We start from the raw sequence: 26,345 nt of genomic DNA on the forward strand, positions 1-26,345 counted from the left end.
TGGTTAGCCTCCCCGTCTTGTAAACAATGTACACACTCTTGACTAATGATCAAAGGAGGCATAGTTTCAAACCTTCTCTCCAATGTCTGGGAGGAGCTGTAGTCGAAATAAAATCCTAACCAGATTTGATTTCAATTTATACACATTCTCTTCTGATGATGAAGTGCGGAAGAAGAACATGGGCTATGAAATGCCCTGTTCCTTGGAGCTGTGCTTGGAATACCCAGCCACACACTTGACAATAAAAACCTGCCCCCCTTCCTCTAGACACCTGCCCTCAGAAACCTTCTGAACTGCATCATTCTACGGATGGAGTAAGTAATGAGATCACCACACAGCCGAATGGGGTTTCAAAGATAATTCCTGGTAGCAGCTTTTCAAAAGGAACTTTCATAAAGAACAACAAACAATACCACCATGAAGTGCAATGAAATTCCATTTAGGTGGCAGAACATCACAGGAATATTAATATTCAAGAACAACAATATTCCTGTCCATGTGAAATTTTATCCTATATAGACAATAATTAATTGCCAATGAGGAACAGTATCAAAAGAGCCCCTCACCTTCCTTAAATATAAAAATTCTCCTGGAAAATAAAAATAGCATTGGACAATATCAAGTTCTGATGAACTGAGACTCTATAAACTAGGCGTTTATAGATATTCTTGTAATAATTCTTGTCATTGCCTTGATCTTAGGTCTTAATAAGTAGTTAACTCTTTCTTATATTACTTAATGTTCCAGGAAATCATTTAGGCCTCCTCTGAGAAAGAAATGGGGTTAGATAACTAAATTATGATTTTAAAGACCTCTAATTTAAGTCCTTGGTACTTTATATAAAACACAACAATGATTAACAGTGTTTGCTCTTGAAAAATCCTAAACTGTTATGTCAAATGACATCCCTCATGCTTTTCTCTTTCTCTGTCTTTATTCCATAAGACACCAACCATATTTATAAAAAAGAAGCTGCTGCTGCTGCTGCTAAGTCGCTTCAGTCGTGTCCAACTCTGTGCAACCCCATAGACAGCAGCCCACCAGGCTCCCCCGTCCCTGGGATTCTATTTCAAATAATATTTTCGCTATCAAAGTATTCTAAATGGACAGGTTTTCACAGTGGTTTTAACAAAGACAAAGCCCTTTAGTTAAATCAATGTTTCCTTGGTCTTCCTGTGTTTTTAATGTTTCCTATTGAGGAGGAGGTCAGATCCTGATGAAGCTAGACAATGGATGTGGTCCAAATAGAGCCTTTCTGACCTTCAAACTCATAGCATATCTCTGATGTAAACAGCCTTCAGAAAAATTAGTATCATATACAAATCAGTACAAATTTATTACCAAGCCCTTAATATTTTAATTAGAAACAGGACTTTTTGATATATAATGGCTTAGTTAGAGGAAACTAGCATAGATAAGAAAATTTCAAGGATGAAATTTAAGCCCTTATTTTAGGTCATTTTATTTCATTTTTATTTTATTTTAGTGGATCTAGGCAGCATGCCTCAGCACTATCTATAAAACTATAAATCTGCAACTTTGCATACTTATAATAACACCACAACAGTTATAATAACACTGAAATGCCTTCAGAGCAGAGGGAACTGAAGATACTGGATAAAGTCGGGTATCAAGAAGCATATTCAGTCTTGAGCTGTTCTGCTTTTTGAGAATTCAGTCTATTGTTGCTACAGAAAAGAAAATGTAAATTGGGCCACCCATATGTTCCTTTTTGGTCAGCTCTTTGTTTTGGAAATTTCCTAAGTTAGGAAATTAATATAAAACCAGTGATGTACTTTTTTCTCTTAAGAGAAAAATAACATCTTTCCTGAAATCTGACCATTTTCCTAATCCAAGTACCATTTCACAGGAAAGCATTACAGCTCTAGGTCATCCACACTGAATTTGCTGGTACCTTAAGCCTCTTTGCACTAGAGAGTAATGGTAATACCTTTTTTCACTCTTTCCAAAGGGTGCTTAGAATTATCTCCCTATAACATAACTAAATGCTGTGTATGTGTTCTCACAGCTTCTTAATCCTTTCCTGAAAGGTGATTTTTTTATTAATTGGTGTTAATTTCTATTGCTTTAATCCAAATAACTTCAGCAATTTGGAATTCTCTGAGGAACCCATAGAACAGAAGGCTAAAGAAGCTTTCAGAAAGCTTTGGAAACTAGGTAGTTGGAGTGAGAGAACCTAGTCAGAAGCTAAAGGGTAAGATTGTCCTTTGATATGTTCCCTACAGGTCATCCGAGGGTGGAGAGGGGAGGTTTGGTAGAAAACAGGACTGAGGATTGGAGAGTAGTCATGGAACAGCATGCAGAGCCATCCTTTACGTGCGCTCACCTTGTGGTTGAAGAAGGGCTGGCCAGTTTGCATCAAAGTCCAACCAAGACCAGTCCCACCTAACCATCAGGGAAAACATAGTTCCTCTAAAGAAAAAGCAGTACTGCCAAATGAAGGGACCAAAATACACACACACACTCAAATGTCCACTATAAAATCGAGATTTCCTTGATGGAGGCCTCATCAAAAAATCATCTTATCAGTGTGGTCAGCAGAAGTAAAATGAGACCATTCAATGCCGTATATTGTGTGATTCCACTTACATGAAATGTTTGCAATAGACAAATCTGTGAAGATGGAAAGCAGATGAGTGGTTGCCAGTGACCGTTAGGAGGGGCAAATGAAGTATGATTGCTAATGGTCCCTTTCTGAGGTGATGAAATGTTCTGGAATTAGGTGGTGAGGATATTTTCCCAAATTTGCAAACAGATGAAAACAACACTAAATTTTACACTTTGAGAAAGTGAGTTTATTCATATGTGAATTATATATCCATAAAAATTTATAAACTTAAAAAAGGATGAAAGCATGTGACCATTCAGAAAATAACCGGCTTTCAAGCCATAGCTATACAGTGTCAAGCATTCAAAAAAGAAAAGAAAAACTACTGTGGAAACAGAGCCCCATCTCACTGACTCATGTCTGCAGATTATTCCTGAGATTCCAGCATTTCACCCTCTGCCATGATGAAGAAGGCAACGGGATGATGTAAAAGTTGTAACTTTTTATTAGTCACTCTGTAGAAACTCCAGGTCTGCAAGAGCAGCATCTCCTAAAGCTCAGTGCCTAGTTTTGGATTCCGTTCACGGGTCAGGAAATGTTTGGTTCTGGCAGGTGTCCTCAAGAAGAGTGCAAGTACACTGGGCTAGAAACCAGACGTGCAGCAGGACCAGTGTTTCCTAGGTAATCTTAAACTACAACAGATCTCTGCCCTGGAGTTGAGACACCACTGACATATATTATCTACTTGATATTTATGTCTCAGAAAATAATATCCATTTTGGAATTTTTTCTTAAAAACTTTACTCCTAAAATCTGAATATTTGCTCCGGAAATTTGGGGTGATATGTAAAGAAAGATACTCAGTTCATACAGTGATAAGGAAAATCCACCTTTTCTTTTTAATATTTTAAATTTTTTTGTCTTTTTTGGTTAAGAGATATTTAAATCAACCAAGAGTTGAACAGTCTTTCATTTTGGTCAACTAAGAAAAGGAGAAAAAAGTAATATGATAAAAGGTCTAAACTAGCTTTCAGTTTCCCTCATAGGTCTGGGAAGAGTGACAAAGATGAAACCCACCTATCCCCTCCACCCCACCCCCCAAGACACACATACACACACACACACACATTGGATTGCAGTTATGCATGTTTCATATTTAATATTGATAAAACCTTTCATGATAGAACAAAGTAACAGTGAAATTAATGATTTTACTAGGTAACTAATATACAGTGAAGAAGCTTGAATCTTGTGTCATACTCTGCTGCCTCTAATTTTGTGTCTCTAATCTTGAGCTTGGCGAGCTAATAACCTAGCTAATTAGAATTATGTGTAAAATAACTAGAATAGAGGAACTCTGATGAATGAAGTATATTCACCATGGTAGATTTATTCCCTGGTGGCTCAGACGGTAAAGCGTCTGTCTACAATGCGGGAGACCTGGGTTCAATCCCTGGGTCGGGAATATCCCCTGGGGAAGGAAATGGCAATCCACTCCAGTACTATTGCTTGGAAAATCCCATGGACAGAGGAGCCTGGTAGGCGACAGTCCATGGGGTCACAAAGAGTCAGACACGACTGACCGACTTCACTTTCACTTTTATCTGCTTAAGAATCTTTTAAACTTCCTAATTCTGAGGTATAAACCAAAAAATTGATGTTAGTAGAGGTTGAATTTTGTTATTCATATGACTCATCCAGAGATTTGATAAGTAAGGTCATTATATAATCACTGATATTTATAATAATGAACTTAAACCTTTGGAATCACAAAACTTTGAGTATTGTTTTGTAACATTTAATTTAGAATGTATTTCCATTTATTCTTTGAGATTGCATAATATATACAACAAAATTTCCAGACCAGTCAGTTAAATAGAACTAAATTCTGAAAAATTTGTTCAAAGAGAAGTTATTATAGTTTGAAAAATACCTGTTTTGGTATATATATATCTTGCAATACTTTTTTTTGGTAATATTACAGTATTTTCAGTTCAGTTCAGTTCAGTCGCACAGTCGTGTCCGACTCTTTGCGACCCCATGAATCGCAGCACGCCAGGCCTCCCTGTCCATCACCATCTCCCGGAGTTCATCCAGACTCACATCCGTCGAGTCCGTGATGCCATCCAGCCATCTCATCCTTGGTCGTCCCCTTCTCCTCCTGCCCCCAATCCCTCCCAGCATCAGAGTCTTTTCCAATGAGTCAACTCTTCCCATGAGGTGGCCAGAGTCCTGGAGTTTCAGCCTTAGCATCATTCCTTCCAAAGAAATCCCAGGGCTGATGTCCTTCAGAATGGACTGGTTGGATCTGCTTGCAGTCCAAGGGACTCTCAAGAGTCTTCTCCAACACCACAGTTCAAAAGCATCATTCTTCAGCACTCAGCCTTCTTCACAGTCCAACTCTCACATCCATACATGACCACAGGAAAAACCATAGCCTTGACTAGACAGACCTTAGTTGGCAAAGTAAGGTCTCTGCTTTTGAATATGCTATCTAGGTTGATCATAACTTTTCTTCCAAAGAGTAAGCGTCTTTTAATTTCATGGCTGCAGTCACCATCTGCAGTGATTCTGGAGCCCAAAAAAATAAAATCTGACACTGTTTCCACTATTTCCCCACCTATTTCCCATGAAGTGATAGGATTGGATGCCATGATCTTCGTTTTCTGAATGTTGAGCTTTAGGCCAACTTTTTCACTCTCTTTCACTTTCATCAAGAGGCTTTTTAGCTCCTCTTCACTTTCTGCCATAAGGGTGGTGTCATCTGCATATCTGAGGTTATTGATATTTCTCCCAGCAATCTTGATTCCAGCTTGTGTTTCTTCCAGTCCAGCGTTCCTCATGATGTACTCTGCATAGAAGTTAAATAAGCAGGGTGACCATATACAGCCTTGACGTACTCCTGTTCCTATTTGGAACCAGTCTGTTGTTCCAAGTCCAGTTCTAACTGCTGCTTTCTGACCTGCATACAGATTTCTCAAGAGGCAGGTTAGGTGGTCTGGTATTCCCATCTCTTCCAGAATTTTCTGCAGTTTATTGTGATCCACACAGTCAAAGGCTTTGAACAGATGTGAAATACATTGTTTCAGAGAACATTTTTACTAAGAAGCTTAAGATATATACATGCATTTATTTCCAAGTTCCTTGGCAGCTGGGCACATTTCAGACAGTGATGCACAATATGTCTTTGCAAAAAATACAAGGGAGGAAACTTAGAAAAAGTAGACCGCCTAATCGAATTCTACTTTAAAACTGAAGTATACCCTTTTCAAATTGGTGTTCTTTCCTTTGCTCCAAGTAACCTCATCTGTGATAAGTTTGAATCTGTATGAAATTAATATAAATTCCTTCCAAAGTTGGAACTATTTCAGGTGCTTAATTTTATGTAAAAGTATTACATATTTTGTTTAGGAGAAATAAATATTGCTTGGGATAAAAAACTCATTGGGACAATGACCAAATGTATTTTTCTTCATATCTTCATGGTATCTAGTAAAACTCTTTACTCATGATAGACACTCTGTAAGTGCTTATTTAAATGGATACACATGTTTAACTAAACTGGATGTATTGGTTTGAATTAGTCTATTAGCTATGAACCACACTCAGACTAGAATTGTGAAGCATAATTAACAATTATGCTTCATAATTGTGCTTAAACTATCATACTCAGGTTTTGTAATATATATAAATATATACATTAAAGTATCATAAAAATTATTATGTGTGAGCATTTCCTGAAACATATAACAGCATCAATACAGTGGAAAGATAGATCAGCTTTAAAAAGCTACAAACATTTAAATTGGTGTTTTGCAGAATGGTTTCACACCACTGTATATGGCAGCCCAGGAGAACCACCTGGAAGTTGTCAAGTTTCTCCTCGACAATGGTGCAAGCCAGAGCCTGGCCACAGAGGTAAGACACTTTGGTTCTTTTTGTGGGTGAGTTCACATGTTTATAGGGATTTTAGAAACCTGAAGTTGTATCATTGAGAATCTGTCCCGCTGGTATTTCATTACAGTTGTATATTAATGTGTGGGCTCATAAGTTTTTATGAAATACATTAGAAAAGTCTATTGTTAGTCTTTCAAGAATCTTCCATGCCTAGTTACCCTTTCTGCTCTTAAATGCCTGGCAGTACCCTCTAATTGAGCTATTTGTTTACTATTTACATAATTGCTTGAGAGTGCTTTTCTCCTTCTTACAATTTTGCGTCAAAGGCAGCCACTGTTTTGAAATATTTTTTGTGATAGAACATAAGTTTTAAATCTGTTTTTTCCAAATTTAAGTTAGCATAATTATAATGATTGGATTTATGCATTTCTAAAGTTAACTAATTAGATTTAACTCATACTTCTACACAAAACTAGTATATATTTTTTGAAGAGTAGATAAAAGCAGGCTTTAAAAAATTGCAATCATGAATAGGAGAGTTATTAAAAATAAAGTATTTAAGTCACTGATACTATTTTAGGTAATGTAGTTTATTTTTGAAACTAATCTGGATGGAAGATTGTGATCCCTTGAAGTGGATCACTAGAAATCTATTGCTAATAATAAAGGACTACTGCTTGTGTACTCTTTATTTTTAACAAAAGAAAGAATTAGAACAGGTGGTTACCCCTGTCATAAAGCCAAATTCTCTGATTTTCCTTCTGAAGTATTTCCTGAATGGCACAAGAAAGATGTATATCATTGGGATTATATGCACAGGGATTGCCTATAACCTTGCCCAGCTTTTGAGATCATGCCTTCCAGGAAAACCAGGAGATAAATGAAGAGGCAGTTCACACACAAAAATATGCAAATGACCACAAATGTATGAAAATACCTCATCCTTCCTTATAGTCAAATAAATCTTAATTTATTAATCAGACAGAGAATGAGATCCAGTCTTTAGTGCATGAGATGAAGAAGAAATTCAAGGGGTAGGAAAAATTGCAACTCAACTACTATATTGGTGACGTTGACAACCAGTTGCAACACTTTTATAGAACACTTAACATTAACTATGCAAATTACTATTTATACACCTTTTTGCTTAGCAATTCCACTTTGAATAGTTAATATGACATTGTATATTGGAAGATAATGCAAAAAATAGTTATTATATAAGAAACAGCAACATAATTAGTAGTAACAATTTTTTAAAAACCAGGAAGAACCAAAGGGGAAGCTATTGGATAAATATTGCTTTACTTTGACGGTAAAATGGTACTCTGCGCTAGCAACAATGAGGGAAGACTCTATGTACTAATACGGGAAAATGTCCATAGTGTACTGTTTCCAGTGGTTTTATTCTGAGAATTCGGAGACAGCCTCACTTTTCACTTCCTAGCCTTCAGTTCTCTTGGGGACTTTTATTTTGAGAATGGATTTAAAAAAATAATAATAATAATATCCTTAGAGCTTGGTAGTAAATAATGAGTGGCTGATGGCAGAGTAACCAGCTTTTGTATGCACAGAGCAGTGGCTCTCCTCACACTGGGAAGAAGGTAACCTGTGTGAGTCCCTCAAATATGACATGTGGGTCACCTCATGCTTTTCAGGGAGGATGGGTATAGGAGCCAGGGTTGGTGTAGAAGAGAAAACCCCTTCCTATTTTTGGATGGAAATACTATGTAATATGAATATCCTGATGACAGCAATTCCGTGGTACTTTTTCATCTGTGAAGGGCAGGTAGTATTCTTTTTTTAGGCTGTGATGGGCAGATCACTGAGTGTCTCTCCTTTAGAACAAACATAAGACCAGTTTACCATTAAAAGACTATAGAATTACCTTGTCAACTAATCATCAGTAAGTCGCTGGTTCTCTGTGTTTTTTTTAAGCTTTCAGGCCCCCCCAAAAGGCACTACAACTGACTAAAAAGGAACATATGAGATCCTCAAACAACTAATTTAGTCTTTTAGCAGGAAGATAGATATAGGTAGATATGTACATAGATGGATAGATAGATATTTGATAGATTTTTTTTTACTGCTTTATATTACTTTACTTTCAAAGGTTTTTTTAGCTTTAAAAAAATAAATGAATGAATTAGTGTTCCAACAACAAATCACACCCATGTCTTCATGAGGGATTTGGTGCCATCACCACGTAAACAACAGCTATCTGATTATCTAGAGCTATTTGAAGCTTTGGCTGAATTTTTATCTCTTGTATTATTAGTACTAGAGAATTAAAAGAACAGCAAGAAATAAGATGTTTCATTCACATAATGTTCTAATTACAATTTTGCCTTCTTACTAGCAATAATATTGGTGTCATTTACACAGAAGTCTGTATTTACAGAATGAACAGTAATGAGCAATGAAAGGATTCCTTAGATGAAAAAAAATTTAGCAGAATTTTCAACTTATTAGATAATATGATATTGTCAAGTTCCTTCAATACAATTTTTTCCATATGCTCCTTGTATATATGTATGAGGTCTTTGGCATGGTTGTGTTTTTCAAAACTTTTCCTGTATTACTGTGTACTGTGTATCCTGTCTTTGCATGTATATCTTCCTTCTTTGGCTAATCAAGATTTTGAAGCATGAGGTAAATTTATTTGTTCACTGATGGCATCTATTGTGTGCCAGATACTCCAAACGGCAGTGAGGATACATGTGGAACTTCCATCATATTTCCTTTTGGCTTGTATTTTTCTCTTAAGAATATCATAGAGCAAGCTAAACCATTCAAACTTGGTTTGGAAGCAAAATCTGGAGCTGCTAATTTTAGCTATTAACACCTTAGGACTGGTATCTTTGTGTCTTTAATTGGTTTATGCAAGAAGCACATTCTTGTCAGTGCTAATCGTCTTAGCTGCAGTTGATTTTCTGGTACAAAATAGTTTCCTTTATGTTTAGGCCTTATGGACTGAAACATTCCTATGGGTGGAAATGTAACCACTTCATTTTGCTGCAAAACAGAAGTGAGCTGTCATTTTTACCCCTTAGATTTTGCTCAGGTTTTAAAAGTGAGGTGCAACGTTTAACTCTTAACACACAGCTCTTTCCCTTCACTATTCCATTTTTTAGATGTGTTTTTCTCTTTTGTGAAAGTAATATATTAAGTAAATGAGGAAGTGTTGTAGCCACGCGTTCCAGGAAACGAACTCACTCAGAAGGACAATGCAGATAGTGGAGTGCAGTTTATTACACAGGCGGGCCCACGGCAGAGTCTCCTCGGGCCCACGGCAGTCTCCTCTTAGCCAAGGACCCCAACCAGTTTTTGTGAAAACCTTATATACCTTAAGTGTACGTGCCCAAAGCCACCTCCCCAAATTCCGTGAAACTAGTCTGAACAAAGGAAGAGAAAGAAACAATCAAAGTTAACCCGTGATTCATATGCCTTAAGCCTAGGTAGTTAACAGTGGACAATTATTAATAGGCCTGTGGTCATACCCCAATAAGCATAATAGAATTTATGATTCTATTTGGTTACACAGATAATTAGGTATTCTTTTAGGCAATGGAGAGTCTAGGTATGAGCCCTGGGGTTCTTCTATCCAGGGGGCCTGGTTTTTCCAGTCGGTGTGTCGTTTCCATAGATACTGGGCATATAGCTCAAAGTCCACAGTCCGACCCAAGATGGAGTCCTGCTTTCAAGATGGAGCCTGTTCTGTCTGTTTCTTCCTTCAGGAGTACAATAAAAAGAGAAAAGAAAAAGCCACAGTTAGTTGTCCCTAGAGATAACATTCTGTTTATCCATCCAGATTTTTTTTGTCCATATTCACAATACGCATGTTTCTCTTAGTGGAAATGAGATCGTGCATGTTCATGGTTATGCTGATTCCTTTTCCTGTAACATTAAATTACACTTAAACTTTGTACTTTAACCTGTGGTGTTGTTTTGGTGATGTCTAGGTTATATCCAACCTTTATTATTAATGGTTGCAGAGAATGTCCTTCTGGTTACATTGATGCTTATCCTCTTCCTCACTTGGGTCTTTCTGGAGAAGTTGAACAGACCAAGTGGAACTGCAGCTAGATCTTGAAGCTTGGAGTGTAGATAGAATTTGTGTAGGTAAAGCAAGGAGGAGGACATTTCAGAGTGGGGCAAATAGCCTGAGTTTAGATGCCAGGGTAGAGACAGTAAGGAGAATGGAGATTTATACAAGATTTATATGAGAAGGGCCCGGGCAATGCTGTCACTTAGGTGCTTGGGGGCTGATATTTTACAATCCTTGAATATAAATATACTGATTTGCATTCAGCCAAACAAGTGCTAGGAGCACTTATCTGTTTTCCAGCAAGGAAAACAATGGTGAAAGTGATCTTCTAGGAAAACCAATAAGACATGAATATGCAAGTAACTATGTTTTTTCTTTTTCCCTTACAAGCACTCTTCCATTAGAGCAGTCCTTGCTTTGTACCACAAGGAGTATTATTTGTACTACAAATAATAAATATGATTTACTATAGATAATAAATATCATGATCTGAATAGAATAATAAAGTAACCTACTTGCCAATTGTCTAGCAAAAATGACTTTGAAATGTTCTTTTGAGTGTGTGATAATTAAAGTATTGCAGATTTAAAATGTGGGAGCCAGTCTTAGGATATTCAGGGGCTTCCCAGGTGGCTCATTGGAAAAGAATCCACCTGCAAAGCAGGAGATGCAGGTTCGATCTCTGGGTCAGGAAGATACCCTGGAGAAGGAAATGGCAACTCACTCATTCTTAATTGGGATATCCCATGGACAGAGGAACCTAATGGGCTGTAGTCCGTGGGGTTGCAAAGAATCAGCTTTGCAGCTAAACAACAATAACAACAACTCAGGATATTCTCCTCTGTGCTTTCTTTTTTATGGTCAGTAATGCTAGATTTTCCAACTGCAGTGAAATCTGTAGCTGTCTTCTCTTTGTCAAGTCCCAGGGCAATACAGTGGGAAGACTAACTGTACAGATATGTGTGTATGTCTGAATTGCTTCTAGTCATGTTTTATATGGTCCATTCTTTTATTGGTCAGAGAAGCCAAGAGTCTTTCGTGCATACCTTCCTTAAAACAGCAATGAGTATAGTTCATTAATTCACATATAGTAATTGAGTACCAAATATACACTAGGTTGCAAGGTATAGAGATGAAGCAGACAAGATATACTAGGCAACAAAGTACTGGATAAAATAGTTTGAAATAATGATGGAAATTTACCTTTAAAATTATTTTCTGTTTCGGGGTGTGTGTATATATATATGTATGTATGTATTTATTTTTTAATATCTTTCCACATATATGTGGAACTACTTGAATATGTCAGCTTTAATAACTGTGAACAAAAATTGACACTCGATCACCTTCTTACTTGTTAATCAAGTAGAAAATGTCCACAGGGGCCAGTCTTGACCCATCGTCTGTTTGCAGGATGGCTTCACACCATTGGCAGTAGCTTTGCAACAAGGTCACGACCAAGTAGTGTCACTTCTGCTAGAAAATGACACAAAAGGAAAAGTGCGTCTCCCAGCTCTTCACATCGCCGCCCGGAAAGACGACACGAAAGCCGCTGCCCTGCTGCTGCAGAATGACAACAATGCGGATGTGGAGTCAAAGGTGAGGCCCTGGCAAACACGCTAGGCACACGGCATCCTCCTCTGTTAGGCACCCAAACGTGAAGAACGCCTGGGCCCCCTTTGGGCATGCTTACGCCAAACACTTAACTGCGCTGAAAGGAATAAAATCGTGCCCCCAAGACATCCAGTTGAAGGCGCAGCACCCCTACCCTTGGCACCTACAGCTGGGAGGGACCTGTGGGTGCTGCCCCATATGTGCTGATAGGTGGCCACCTCAACAGAAATCAATCGAGAGACACCCGATAATGTCCTTCCTTTGAACATGTATTTTTAATGTATTTAGCACTTCAGTTCCAACATCAAGGTGAAAAATTAGAAACTGCTAGCCACAGTGTGTGCCAAATAAATTTTTGGTTGCTATCTAAGACGGCAGGCTATACACTGAGTATTGATCAGCTGCAGAAGGCATGCCAGCAGCCAGAGTCCCAGCCAACAACTCCCATTGTCTGGACACACATTACTTACAAGTGTCTGTGAAGGAAACATGGCATTTGGAATAGGCCCTCGTGTAGCCCTTCATTCAGTCTAGCTTTCTTTCTGTGCCTTTTGTGCTGCCATTAGAGCTTCCATCTGCATTACCTAGCTGTCATGAGCTTTCTGCCATCCATGATCACCGATAGCAAACTAACCGTTCATTTTTTCCTCCTCTTTGCTTCCAAATGTGTTAACCTAGATGGTGGTGAATAGAACAACAGAGGTATATATATATATGTATATCCGTGTACATTTAATCTATATCTGCATCACCATTTTCCCATTCCTTAGTGCTGCCGCCTCGTTTCTTTCCCTTCTTCTTTGCATTGCCGTCTGTAGGCTAGATACCTGCTTCCTACCCCCACCCTCAAAGTAGCATGTGCCAGAGGAGATAGTAGTTTGATTACCAGGGCTTTCTGCAGCTGAACCTGGTGTTTGAAAGGAGGAAGTATTAGGCATCCTTGAAACTTAAGGGTACTACAATAGAGTCCTGTGACATGAAGCATCTTGACACTTGAGAAACTTCTCAGCTCTACCTACAGCTGCAGACAACCCTGTCATTCTACTCATCTAGGACTGAATCTTCAGATTTCTGCATGACACTCGCCCTCAGTGGTGTCAGCAAAATGAAAGTTACCTCGGAAGGGTACCCTGTGACCCACCCTTGACAAGAATCAGTCAGACCGCTAGCATGGCTGAGAAGCTTGCTGACGACTTAGAAATGCATCTAGTTCCTGTAAGGTTGAAATCTTTGGGGACTAAGTAAATCGCTGCATGTTTTAGCATTTTTCAAGGAAGTAAAATGATCTTGGTATGAACAATCCAGAAAAAGGGGTTATTGAATAGGCATTTGCTAATAAAGAGACCAGCTTGTCAATTTCTTTATGAAATGCATTCACCATGATTCAAGACCAACTGTAATAGCACCTCTTCCCCCCAAATTGCTTTTATCATTAAAATTGGCTTTTACTGTTGGTTAATTTGACTCTATATTGAATATATAATACTAGTGAAATTTTGACAGTTTCAATGGACAGTTCTACCATCAATAATACAACAGTGGTACTCATCGAACTTTCTGTGAGCTATCAAGATATTTCTTGTCACCCCTATTTTGACTTTTGGACATGTTGGCTTCTGTGTAGTTCTGCTCCCAGATTACAAAAATGGCTCAGTCTCCACCCTTGGTTCCTTCCTGGCTATTCCTCTCCCTGTGAGTCTGGCATCCCTTTGAAATCCTATGAGCAATTGGCACTAATGGAAAGAAACCTAGTACAGAATGGAATGCGGACCTCAGCATATTTTGCTTCCTCGTTTTGATCTGGGCAGGGTTGTGGTATTAACATGTGAGACAAGAGGCCAGCAGGGATCAGTTGAACGTCTGCTGTGTTTTCTTTCCAGAGTGGCTTCACTCCGCTCCACATAGCTGCCCACTATGGAAATATCAACGTAGCCACATTGCTGTTAAACCGAGCAGCTGCCGTGGACTTCACTGCACGGGTAAGAGTGCTGCAATCTGACGTGCCCTCAAAGCATTTGAAACGATTCTTGACCCTACTCCCCCAGCATGAGGAGGCGGTCAGGCCAGGTGGCCTCCAAGGGTCTTCCCCGTCAGGGAAGCTGTGTTTTCTACTTTTCCTGGTGCACTTTCTTGCTTGTAGACAGGTATGGCTATTTTCTAGCAGGAAAAGAAAACCAAGATTGGGAGTGGGGATGGGGGTGTGTGATAAATGAGTGACATACAGAAGATGTGATGTGAATAAGCACATGTGGAAACTACAGGCTGCCCCTGCAAGCTGAAATTTCTGAGTGTGTATGAAATGGGTCTGATAGCACTAACAGTGCTGTAGAAATCAGGGTCTTGATCTTCCAGATGGGAATGAACTGTATTTGAGGCCCAAATCTCAGAACCCAAGTAATAGAGGCCACCTTTTGCTCTTATCTTCTATCCCCTATACACTTTCAGAATGTGTAACATTTCAGAATGTGATTTTGTAACCCGAATAAATTCATATTCATAGCAAAAGGAATTACAGTATCACATGTACCCCTGGACAGCAACTCAGAGATCCAGAGTAATAGGGCTCTGAATGCAGAAACCAGTCTTGGGCTGGGCTTGATCGTCAGCAACAGTATCATCAGAAATAGAAACAAAGCAGGAAGCAGAATATAGAAGTGGTCAGATGTGGGGACTCAGGATTCAGACTCCCTGGCCTCCTGTGTTGGATTTAACTTTTCTTTCTGTGTCCATCAGTTTCCTCATTGATAAGATGAAGTTAACGTGGACTGTGAAATTAAAGAACAAACCATAATAATAAGATAACATCAGCCCTCCTGCACTGGGTCACTGAGAAACAGGAGAGTGTGGAGAACGCTTAGCACAGCGTCTGACGCATCATCCCCAGCAGCAGCAACACTGTGATTTTGAACATAGGATTTGAAGTATTATTTTTGCTAAAAACCTCACTTGTTAGGGGAGAAGTGGCAATAGACCAGATAGGGAAAACAATCATAATACTGGTACTAGCAGTAGCTATAGCAGCCGTAAAAGTAATGCTATCTTTGAAGCAGATGCCAAGCTGAGCATTTTTATTTCATGAATTCTTATGTCAAGAAAAGTGTTTGTGTCCCTGTTTTACAGAAGGGGAAACCGAGACTTAGAGACAAGAAATAGCCGGTCCAGATGATAGAGCTTAGCAAATGAGAAAAGGCAGAATTTCGGCCCCAAAGCTCTTCACCCCTTCAGTCTTCTGTCTCACTCTGATGATGTTAGGGGTTCATTTTTCTCATCCTTCCTATAATTCATTAATCCTATAAAAATTAATAAGAGCTAACATTGTACTAACATAAAAGCTATTTCCTATCTGATTGTCTTCAGCCTGCTAAAAGCTTTTATCAGTTTAAATACGGCAGCTCTTGTCACTCTAGAGCTGTGAGTGTTCTTCTTGCATTAATAGCATCCTTGGGTTTCAGCAGACCCAAGGGCTTGAGTGACATTTAGAAGGACAAAGCTAAGCACTTCTTTAAGTCATGTATAAACAGGGCATGCCGATGTGTAAAAACCCCGTGTCTGTAAGATGCATTCTTCTGGTTTCATTTCTCTAACTCACAGAAAACCTCATTAAGTCACATCTTCTAATTAGGACATTTGGAAAATTCATGTCAGGGTAGTGTTTGAAGTTTGTCTTGGTGCCATTGTTTAGAAATTTCCTGATGCTGCTGAAACTAAGATTGGGACAATGTTTAAACAATTTAAGAGGACAAATTACAGTATTTTCAGCCTCCTTCAAGCAATTCCAAAGCATCCATTTACATTAAAACAATTACTATGGTAATTACAAATGATGCTAATTTATCGATTAAAGATCAGTGGAGACCTCAGACCGTGGTTGTTAACCTTGTCTGAATTACCATATGTGATTTAAGATAGTTGCATTGTGCCTTTGTTTAAAATGTTAAATTTCAGACCTTTTGCTGACATTTACTCCCAGTCATTCCTAATTAGTGAGGCCTCGTAGCATTCTGAGCTGAAGGCTGTGGCAGAATTTGATTGTACTTACTAGGATGTCTGGACTGTTGCTCATACTGGAAAGCCCAGCTCCCCTCTGCAGTGGCTGGCGGATGGCTTGCTGTAGGAGGTCTGAGCTGGACTGGTCTTCATGAAGAGCTTAATCAGAGGCAAGTGCTAGTTGCCTCCGCAAGCACATTGTGGGTTCCAAATCTCTAGTAATATTATATACTAATCCAGCATCCAGCCTTTTGTGTTACAGAGTCCCCTCCCTTCCCACCTTAAGCGGGGTCTTCCTAGGTCAGAGTTCTCTCAGGGATGTAGCAGAAACAGCAGGTGAAAGTAAAATGCCCCGGAACACAGATGGGATCCGATTTTGCCTGGTCTAAACAATAGGGGATCAGTAAGCCTCAGTTGTTGAGAACTAGCTGCAAATCATAACTGTAAATCATGTTCTTCAGGAACCAGGTTGAGCTAGAGGTATTGATTAGAAAGTTAGAGGTCAAGTTAAAAAACAACAGCAGCCACCATTGTCTGAGGGAGGCCGTGATGTCTGCTTCCTGGCTGTGACAGATCGCTGAAGAAAGGCAGATACAGTCTTGAGGTTCTTTACGGGCTGAGAGCATGACCTCGAGAATGGATGGCTACCTGCTGGCAAAGAGAAGTGGGGAGAGCAGGGGGGAATCACCCTTCTGGAATCATTTCCTGCACGCAGTCCACGTACGTGTCCAAGGCCGAGAGGAGGCAGAGCTAAACATGGTGTAACTCAAGGTAGAACACAGTAGAACGGATTGCTTTCTCTGCTTCTTTGTAGTGCTAGCTAATTTAGGCAGCAAGAAAGCTGATCCTAGCCAGTGTATACCCCTAGTATCAGTGATGGTAACTGCTTCACAGCATGATTACCTGTTACATTAATACCTTTCCTTAGATTTTTATTATGATGTAAATTTGGACGTTTGTATTGTAATTCTGCCATATATATGTAAGATATCCTGTCTGACATCTTAAATATTTCCTTTTGGATTATCCATGGAGACCTGTTCAGCCTCGTGGGTCTGCTGCAGGGAGTAAATAGAGTAAGTGCTGAATACCGCAGTGCAGCGTCAGCACACTTTGCGCTCTGCATTCATGTGCTGAGATGGCCTTGACACCATCTGAATTTATGCGTGACCCTTGCTCCCTTAGCAAATTATCCTGGCTCTCTTGGGAAAGAGAATGTGACTAAGACACACCAGAGCTGCTACTGATTGTCATTCCAGTCAGGAGCATTTATGCACTTTAGTAAGTAAAAGCCAAATCATATTATTGGATGCCTGCAAAATTCCTTTTTATTGATTGAAGAAGATAGATGCATACTTTGCTGGCTAAGAGTTTTTTCATCAAATGTAATGGACCACCTAACTTAATCTTCACTCTTGTCATTGACCTTTCTCTTGTAAATTATTATTTACCTTCCCATTTGGGGAAGATAATTGAATAAAACATCCTTCTATTGGTCTTGGTATGTAGTACTTTTTGGTTTTGATCTCTGAAAGGATTAGGGATTTTGTGTGTTTGAGTGTTATACCTCATTTTTTTCCAGAAGGATTTCAGGAGCTTTGCAAAGTAAGACATGTAAGAAGGAAAAAGGAAAAGTAAATGTTACCAAGCAGCTAGAAAAGACTAGTGAATACAACTGGAGAATAAATGTAGCCTCTAAGCACTTTGAGGCATATAATAGAAGGGAAGCACGGGTTATATAGTTTTCACTGTTTGACAAAGGAAATCTTAATTATCTATAGAGTCACTTTGTGTGTAAAATAACTCAAATGCAATTTGTGTGCCATGTTAATCCTTCTGTTAAGAATAGTGAGTTTGGGGGACTTCCTTGGTGTCCAGTGGTTAAGACCACTGTGCTTCCGTTGCAAGGGGCATAGGTTCAATCCCTAGTCAGGGAACTAAGAGCTGCACGCCACACAGTGCAGCTAACAAAAGAAAAGAAAATTTAGTGAAGAATGATGAGTTTTGTAGTTGATACTATCTTTAGTAACTACATTTCAAAAAGGTTCAATTCCTACTATCCTGTACAGCCTAAATCTCCATCTGTGAAGGCGCCCTGGCCAGGGATGCTGAGAGACTGTGGCTCAGCTATTTAGCTGTGTGATGTTCTAACTGCATGTGATAGATCTTGGCATCTGTGTCACAGGTAACATGTCCGCTTGTACTGCCTTTTTAGATGTTTTGAACAGTTTTAGCAGAGGCTTGGCCACTTTTGGAACTCAGTTAAGTCATAAGAAAGGCTACTTTATCTAAACTATCTTAATTTTTGATTAAAGTGAGAGCAGTGGTTTTAGACAGTTGAACTACTAACCCCATTGATGGTAACATACAAATGTTGGATTTTACATTCTACCCAAATAAGAGGTTGACATGGGGTCAGCATGATGTCTATGGATAAACATTATCAGGAGATTTCCTTTCTCAGTTAAATTCCACCTAGCAAACATTAAAGCGCTTCTGCTATAAGCTAGACCTGGAGGTTCAGACTCAATTAACCCACTGTCCTGATGCTATTAAATTGTTGAGACCCCAGAATGCTCAACCATACAACACAGACTCTCCCCTAATTCTTTACTAAGGTATGTGCATTATCTGAGCAGTCCTATTCAGGCTGAAGTAGAAGTATCATGAAGTAGGCCTCCCACACCCCGTGCTTTGCCTCCCTGCAGGACTTTGAGCTCCTCAGGGGCAGATTTATGTGTTACTACACGTTTTGGAATTCCTGGTGTATAACCCAGCACCTAGCACTGGGAAGGACTATTATTTTGGGTGGGCCAAAAAGTTCATTCGAGGTTTTCCGTAACACATTATGGAAAAATCTGAATGAACTTTTGACCAACCCTGTATTTATTGAATTCAAGAATGAATGAACAAATAACTTTCAGGGCTCCTTATCCACGACTCCTGGGCACCCAGTACCTATTTAAACCTGCTTTCTTCAAGCCCCAGTCCTCTTCCTGACCTGTCAGAATTTCAGACTGAGCTTCAGCCTGGCGTCAGGGTCCCACTTCCCAAACTGATATGAGCTGCATTAAGGGAGATGAGAAATCCATAGGATTCTAATAGAGAGGTATAGGCAAGTGCACCAAACCCAGGTCTTGACTGTCAGACACTGAGAGGCAAGTTGATTTCAAACTGAGCAGCATAGTTGACCTTGGAAGACAAACCTAGGACAAAGGGTCAGTCACCAAGAGCTGCTGCCAAGCTTTGTTCGGTTAAGTGTGTCTGAAGTAGTGCCTCAGTTTATGAGCTATCAAGGCCACTGCCAGACAGAGCTAGGAATGGGCATCAGCTACTCAAACATGGAGAAGGAGAAGAGTTGAGCATAGCTCCAGCAGGAAGGTGACTTTTTGTCACGTGTTTATAAGGACCGAGGGCTTCTGGAGACTTTGCTGTGATTTGTATGGCCCTATCACTGCAAGTACATTAAAAAAAATATATTTTCCCTGCATTCTACAGTCCTATTTTTTAACTAGATGTCATTCCTTAACTTGGGTTGAGCCCAAACACACACACACACACACATTCATTTTTATTGATATGTGTTTTCAAATATAATACAGTGTTTATCTCCTAATATAGGCTCAATAGCATTAAAGATACTATTTTAATGGGTTATATAACCCTCCTTTGGAATAAAAATGAAGATTGGGGAGCACTTAGCAAAGGAATGTGAGTTATGGGAAAGTCACCATGTGGCTAATTCGTGAAGCATATTCTTGTTGCCATGGTGATATTAACATCTCAGGAAGAACAAAACCAGTAAGGCAAGGGCAGAGTGGTGCGTGAATAGACCTTTTATGGAGGACTGCTCTAAGCACGCTGTGCACTCTTATTCCTGCCTATTCCATTTAATTCCCCAAATGCCACATCATAGGAGGTTTGCCTATGTAATTTTTTAAGGGATATTTTTATCTTAAATCCATTAGTACATGGGAGCTTATTGACATCTTACTGTGTGGTTAGGGATCTGTGCTGTTCTTGCTTGCAAAGGCGAAGTTTCCAAGCTGTAGCCGTCTGAGGGGAGGAGACGCGTCCTCAGATACATGCAGGAGCCCATCCTGGCCATGTCATCAGTCATTGGTCTGGTCCAGGGCAAGTCTCTTCATCATCCAGCTGCAGTTTTCTAGTCGCCAGATGAGGGAGAGATCAGTCGACCACACGCCCTTCCCTTCTGCTCGACCACCTTGTCTGACAGTGATGGAGGCCTTTCGCCATAGAGAGTCGGTGTAGAACAGTGTCCAAGCAAACAGCCCGGCAGTCAGACTGCTAGAGTTCCACACCGGTACTGTGTCTTAGTTCATATACTCCTGGGCAAGTTATTTATGCTTCAACTTTATCATCCATAAAATGGGTCCAACCCTAGTATCCCATGCACAGCATCCTTGGGACTGCACAAAATGATCCATATAAATCGCTCAGCCTGTGGGCCAGTGTCCTAGCTACATTTGTGGTGGTGGTGATTAATGCTTGCCTCTGCAAGGAGACCCATCATTGTAGGACACGTTCACCTGTCCAGGGTGACACGTGTCAAACACGTGTCATGGTGGTGTCACGGCTACTCTCTCAAGTACGTCCAGAGCTAGTCTGACACGATGCTTCCCAGAATGTTGGAGTTACTGTTTGCATCCACGTTTGTCAGCGTGAGGAAGTCAGCCTTTGCCAAGCTATTAATATGGTACTGTTGGAGACAGTAAGAATACCAATACAACAAAAAAATCACAGAAATTGGAAAGTACGTATTTCCCTTTGTTTCACTTTTCCTCTTTGAGTATACACCCTGCTCCCTACAGTGCTGCTCTAGAATTGTTGCTCTGAGAACATTTTTAAATGACCCGAATAAATCCTATTTTGAAATTCTGTGAAATAAAGTTCTATTAAGGTAGGAGTTAGCAGAACTCATTTTATTCATTTGCACTTTAAAAGGGAATTATTCATTAATGGTAGAATTTTCATTTCCTCCAGTGAGTGCAAATAGCAGCCGAGGGCCACTGCACCGCCCCCCAACCCCCACCCCTGCTGAACATTCGGACCATTGTTCATGCTCCCTGTTGTCAGAAGGTACTCTTGGATGAACTCAAGTACAACCTTGCCTTCTCCCGGGCATCATAGTTCTTCCATGAGAAAGTCTTGTTCTTTTTCCTCTGGTGGTTTGAGGAATATACAGGAAGGGTGAAGGGACACTTAGAGGGAAGCATTTAGAACTTTGCAGAACCAAAATGTTGCAAGAGGTGAATTTGGGGACACATGCACAATCATCTGGAGAAGGCGATGGCAGCCCACTCCAGTACTCTTGCCTGGAAAATCCCATGGACGGAGGAGCCTGGTAGGCTGCAGTCCATGGGGTCACTAAGAGTCGGACACGACTGAGCGGCTTCACTTTCACTTTTCACTTTCATGCATTGGAGAGGGAAATGGCAACCCACTCCTGTGTTCTTGCCTGGAGAATCCCAGGGACAGGGGAGCCTGGTGGGCTGCCGTCTATGGGGTCGCACAGAGTCGGACACGACTGAAGTGACTTAGCAGCAGCAGCAGCAGCACAGTCATTTAAAGGCTCTTTCCCAAATCAAAGTAGTAGGTTGCAAGAAAACAAGTTCAGGTAGGAGATCAGCCTGTCCCTGTGTAGTTGAAAAAAAATGTAAAAGCTAAGCTGGGATGGATGTAAAGGGATTAGAGTGAACTCCAAGAATTGGAGACTGAGGCCCATTTGTACGTATGAAATGAGGCTGGAGATGAATGGTGAGTTCATCCCAGTGGGAGGGGACTCCCTGAAAACCCAGCTGGACTGAAGGCACTGGTCTGGATCCTGAAGGTAGAAGGGAGTAATTGCAGGGTTTGGGGTTGGTTCATCTGTTTGTGTTTTAGATAATCAGCATAATACATTTTGTAAGTCTGAGGTATAAAAGGTGTTAGTTTGTATATTACAATCCAACTACTGCAGTCGTATTAGCTAATAGCTCTGACATGTCACATAATTATTCCTTTTGGGGGTGAGAACAATCAAGATCTAGTCTCAGCAGCTTTGAAGTTGGTAATACAGTATTGTTGACTATGATCACTATGCTGTGCATTAGATCTCCACAACTTGTTTATCGTTCGTACCTATAAACAGCATCTCTCCAACTCACCCACCACCTCCAGGCCCTGGTCCCCACCATTTATTCTCTGTTCTTAAAAGTCATTGCAGGACTTTAAATGGAGATGTGGAATGATGGCTGCCATGTAACAGGAGAGGGCTGGGATGGCTAAGCCCCCTTCAGAGACATCCCCTTGCCAGTAACAGTGTCCCAGCCAGGGTGCCAGTGGAGCCAGTGCTGTTCCTTCAGAGACAGCGTTGCTGGATTGATCATCTTTCTGTAGCCGAGAGATGGAGAGATGGGAATGTCCCCAGATGGGGAAGAAGAGGCTAGCAGTTCGGACTCACTCTGGGACTCCTCTGCAGACAGCATCAAAAGCTTCCCCTATGGTGCATCCCTCAGAGTGGTTGGACTGGGAGACTCTGAGGGTCTTTTAGCTCTTATTACTGAGAATTGAAATATGAGGTGGAAATAACTTATCCAAAATTCAGATCAATTTAGGAAATAGCTTTCATTTATTACTAGGTACTGTAGTAAGTTTCCTATACATTATTTCACTTATTCCTCACAGGCATCCTGTGAGATGCGGGTATGGGTTTCATCTTACACCAGAGAGAAAGACGTTAAATAACTTCTGTTTCAATTAAGTCATACAGCTTCAAGGTGGTGGAGCTTGAGCTAAGAACAGCAAACTAAGTCAGTCAAGTAAAATTAGACAGTACAAACAGTCAAGTGAAATAAACCGCATTCAAACTGTGCAGTTCATAATATTCCAGCATTGGAGGAAGTGTGTACCAGGCTTTGGACTTAATCCAGGGTCATCCCAGGAAAACCAGAACTGGCAGTAGCCTTTCCTGGATCGGCTGGCTGTTTGTTCTCTGCCTGTGCCAGCTGCAAATGAATTCAATATATTTTTAAAGACTTGGAAGATTTTTTTTTCATTTACTAAAAAACTCCATCACGTATTTAAGGATGTTTTAATTGAAAGACTGTGAAAGTGTTAGTCTCTGAGTCATGTCTGACTCTTTGTGACCTTATGGACTGTAGCTCACCAGGCTCCTCTGTCTGTAGGATTTCCCAGGCAAGAATACTGGAGTGGGTTGCCATTCCCTGCTCCAGGGGATCTTCCCTACCCAGAGATCAAACCCAGATCTCCTGCATTGCAGGCAGATTCTTTACGGTCTGAGCCACTGGGAAAGCCCTGATTGAAAGATTAGCAAACTTTAAAACTGACAAATGATCAGATTCATTTTTAAAGATAATGCATTCACATTTCCGCTACATTTTATTTATCGTCTATATCAGTTCTGCATTGTTGGGTTCCTAATGATCATGCTTTGAAATAGACTCTTAGTGCTTAGAGACTTAATGGCTATATGACAAAAAGGTATCATACATTTCCCTCAGGTGATTCTTCTGATCAACCATATTAAACATGGACTGAGGCTGTGCTATAAATGAAATCTTTATGTAAAGTGTCTAAAATTGAGTCACAGAAATCTCATTCTTTTGCTTATAACAACTACCTTTATATTTATAAGCCCTTAATATTATAACCTTGAATTTCTATCACATTTACAAAATACTTTCCTACAGTGCCATCATTTGAGTCCCACAAGAATAGGTATTTTTACAGATGAGAACTGAAGTCCCAAGAAGTTCCTTGTTCCAGATCCTACTGAGCATAAGATGGAAGAATCAAACATTTGAATCAGAGCTTCTAACTCATTTTTATGCCTCAGTTTGTGACCATCAGCCCCCAGCTCGGTGCCAGATGGAACCTGAGGCTGGAATGTTGGCCTCTGGGTAGCTGTGGTCTTCATGGTGCCCAGAGGAGCTCCATCTCCTTAGAACAAGTACATTGCACATAGATAAGGCCATCTGCAGTAAACTGGCTTTTTTTTTTTTTTCTTATCAACGCATCATTCTTTAGGAATTTCAAAAACATTATTTTCATTTTTTAAGATGTTTGAAACTTCAGCGAGAATCTGATTTATTGGAAGGCCAAATGAGGGCAGGATAGTTGAGAAACTGACAGTGCCATGTTCACTGACATCTCCAAACCCTGCAGAGTGATTTACTTTCTGGAAGGGAAAGAAAAATATTCAACACAGAAACTAGTTTCAGATTTATCAGAAATGACTTGAGTGTGGAAAATTTATAACTATAAAGTACCTTCATATATTTGTTTTTAAGAAATTTTACTAGTAGAGTAAAAAGATACACTGTTTTAAAGATGGACTAGTTGAAAAAAAAAAAGATTGTTTTAGTAAAGTTGCAGCATTCATTAGAAAGATTCCTGGAAATCTAATATCATTAACTCATTTTTAGTTATTAAACATTTAAAAACAACTTTCCTCAATGTATAGAAAAGAATTTATTATTTGATAATTGGATTTTTCATCCCCACTTTGGTTCAGTTACTGTATGTCCCTCTCGTCTTAGATACTTACAGCAGGGAAGGGCTTTCTTTACTATCAACACAGAGCGGGCTCCTTTTGAATCAGCGCTAATAGTGATATAATCAAAGAAATATGAGATCCATGAGTTCTTTAAAATGTCAGAGTTGAACTAGCCACTCTTTTAGAGACTGAATATTTTTATAGCGTGTGTGTGTGTGTCTGTGTGTGTGTGTGGTGAAGGGAAGTATATCATCTATACGTAGGGTGCCAAGCAAGGAGAATGGGCTTCTCTGGTGGCTCAGTGGTAAAGAATCCATCAGTCAGTTCAGGAGACACAGGTTCAATCCCTGGATCAGGAAGATCCTCTGGAGAAGAAAATGGCAACCCACTCCAGTATTCTTGCCTGGGAAATCCCGTGAGCAGAGGAGCCGGATGGGCTACAGACCATGGGGTCAAGAGTCCAACATGACTTAGCGACTAAACAACAAGCAAGGAGGATGGGCAGCTAATGCTCAGAAGACCTGAACTTCTTAACAGCTTTTGGCCAAGGGATTTTAAATGCAACATTAATGGTGAAGGTTGCAAGGTGTGTGATCAACTTGTGGACATTCTTCTGTTTGGTTGTCGGTGAGGTAGCAGAGTGAGGTTAGAACCAGAAGACTGATGCTTTATAGCTCTTTCCTTTTGGTTGGAAATTGTCTGCAGACAGCATTTTGAGACCTGTAGCTCCTTTCAGCTTCACTAATTGCTGAACTGTGAATATGAGTTAATAGCATCTCTTTCATGGGTTGTCGTGGAGAATGAATGAGGTGACGTATGCCTCATTAGGCCTCCAGCAAGTAAGAGCCTAATAATTGGTGGAGTTTGTCTTTTGAGGTGTTTTTTTTTTTTTTTAATGAAACAAACTTCATTCTCAAGTGAAATGAAGAGTTGCTTGGTCTAAGTCAGTGCCTGCGTGCATGTGTTCTCAGTCATATCCAACTCTTTGTGACTCATGGACTGTAGCCACCAGGCTTCTCTGTCCATGGGGTTCTCCAAACAAGAATACTGGAGTGGGTTGCCATTTCCTTCTCTGGTCTAAGTAAGTCAATAGGTATCACTTTTTTTAGCAGAACTCTTCCTTTTCTTCTAAAACATTACAGGATCAAAAGGCAGTTTTGATTTCAAAACTATTTCAGTTCTCAGTGGCCAACAATTTTTCATCATTTATGGAATTATGGCTTCTTCCCTCATAGCTCAGTCGGTAAAGAATCTGCCTGCAATGCAGGAGACGCAGGTTTGATTCCTGGGTTGGAAAGATCTCTGGAGAAGGAAATGGCAACCCACTCCAGGATTCTTGCCTGGAGAATCCCGTGGATAGAGGAGCCTGGCAGGCTCTAGAGTCGGACAAGAGTTGCAAGAGTCGGACAAGACTTAGTGACTAAACTACTACCATAGAATTATGGAAACCCTGAAATGAATACTAAAAAAAAATTTAGAAAGAATATATTGAACATCCATTAGGACGGCTACTATCAAAAATAGGAAGGTAGGGAGGAGAGAAGAAACAGGGAAAGAGACGAAGAAGAGAAGGAAAGAAAGTTGTTGGCAAGGACATGGAGAAATTGGAACTCTTGTGCTCTGTGGAAAAGTAAAAGGCTATGGCTGCTAGGGAAAAAAGTTATAGAGATTCCTCAAAAGGTTAGATATAGAGTCATCATATGAATAGCAATTCC

At 40.0% G+C, this 26,345-nt stretch overlaps 1 protein-coding gene across 2 annotated transcripts in view; it reads left to right on the top strand.

The window, feature by feature from the left end:
- The window catches only part of ANK3 (ankyrin 3), a 750,492-nt gene that overhangs the window by 502,918 nt on the left and 221,229 nt on the right, over positions 1-26,345 (top strand). For both annotated transcript variants that reach the window (XM_018042183.1, XM_018042184.1), the window contains 3 exons: positions 6,389-6,487; positions 11,925-12,110; positions 14,006-14,104. In XM_018042183.1, the coding sequence (XP_017897672.1) occupies positions 6,389-6,487; positions 11,925-12,110; positions 14,006-14,104 (384 nt within the window). The remainder of the gene's footprint in view (positions 1-6,388; positions 6,488-11,924; positions 12,111-14,005; positions 14,105-26,345) is intronic.

Source organism: Capra hircus, chromosome 28, assembly GCF_001704415.2.
Source record: "Capra hircus breed San Clemente chromosome 28, ASM170441v1, whole genome shotgun sequence".
Taxonomy (NCBI): Eukaryota; Metazoa; Chordata; class Mammalia; order Artiodactyla; family Bovidae; genus Capra; species Capra hircus.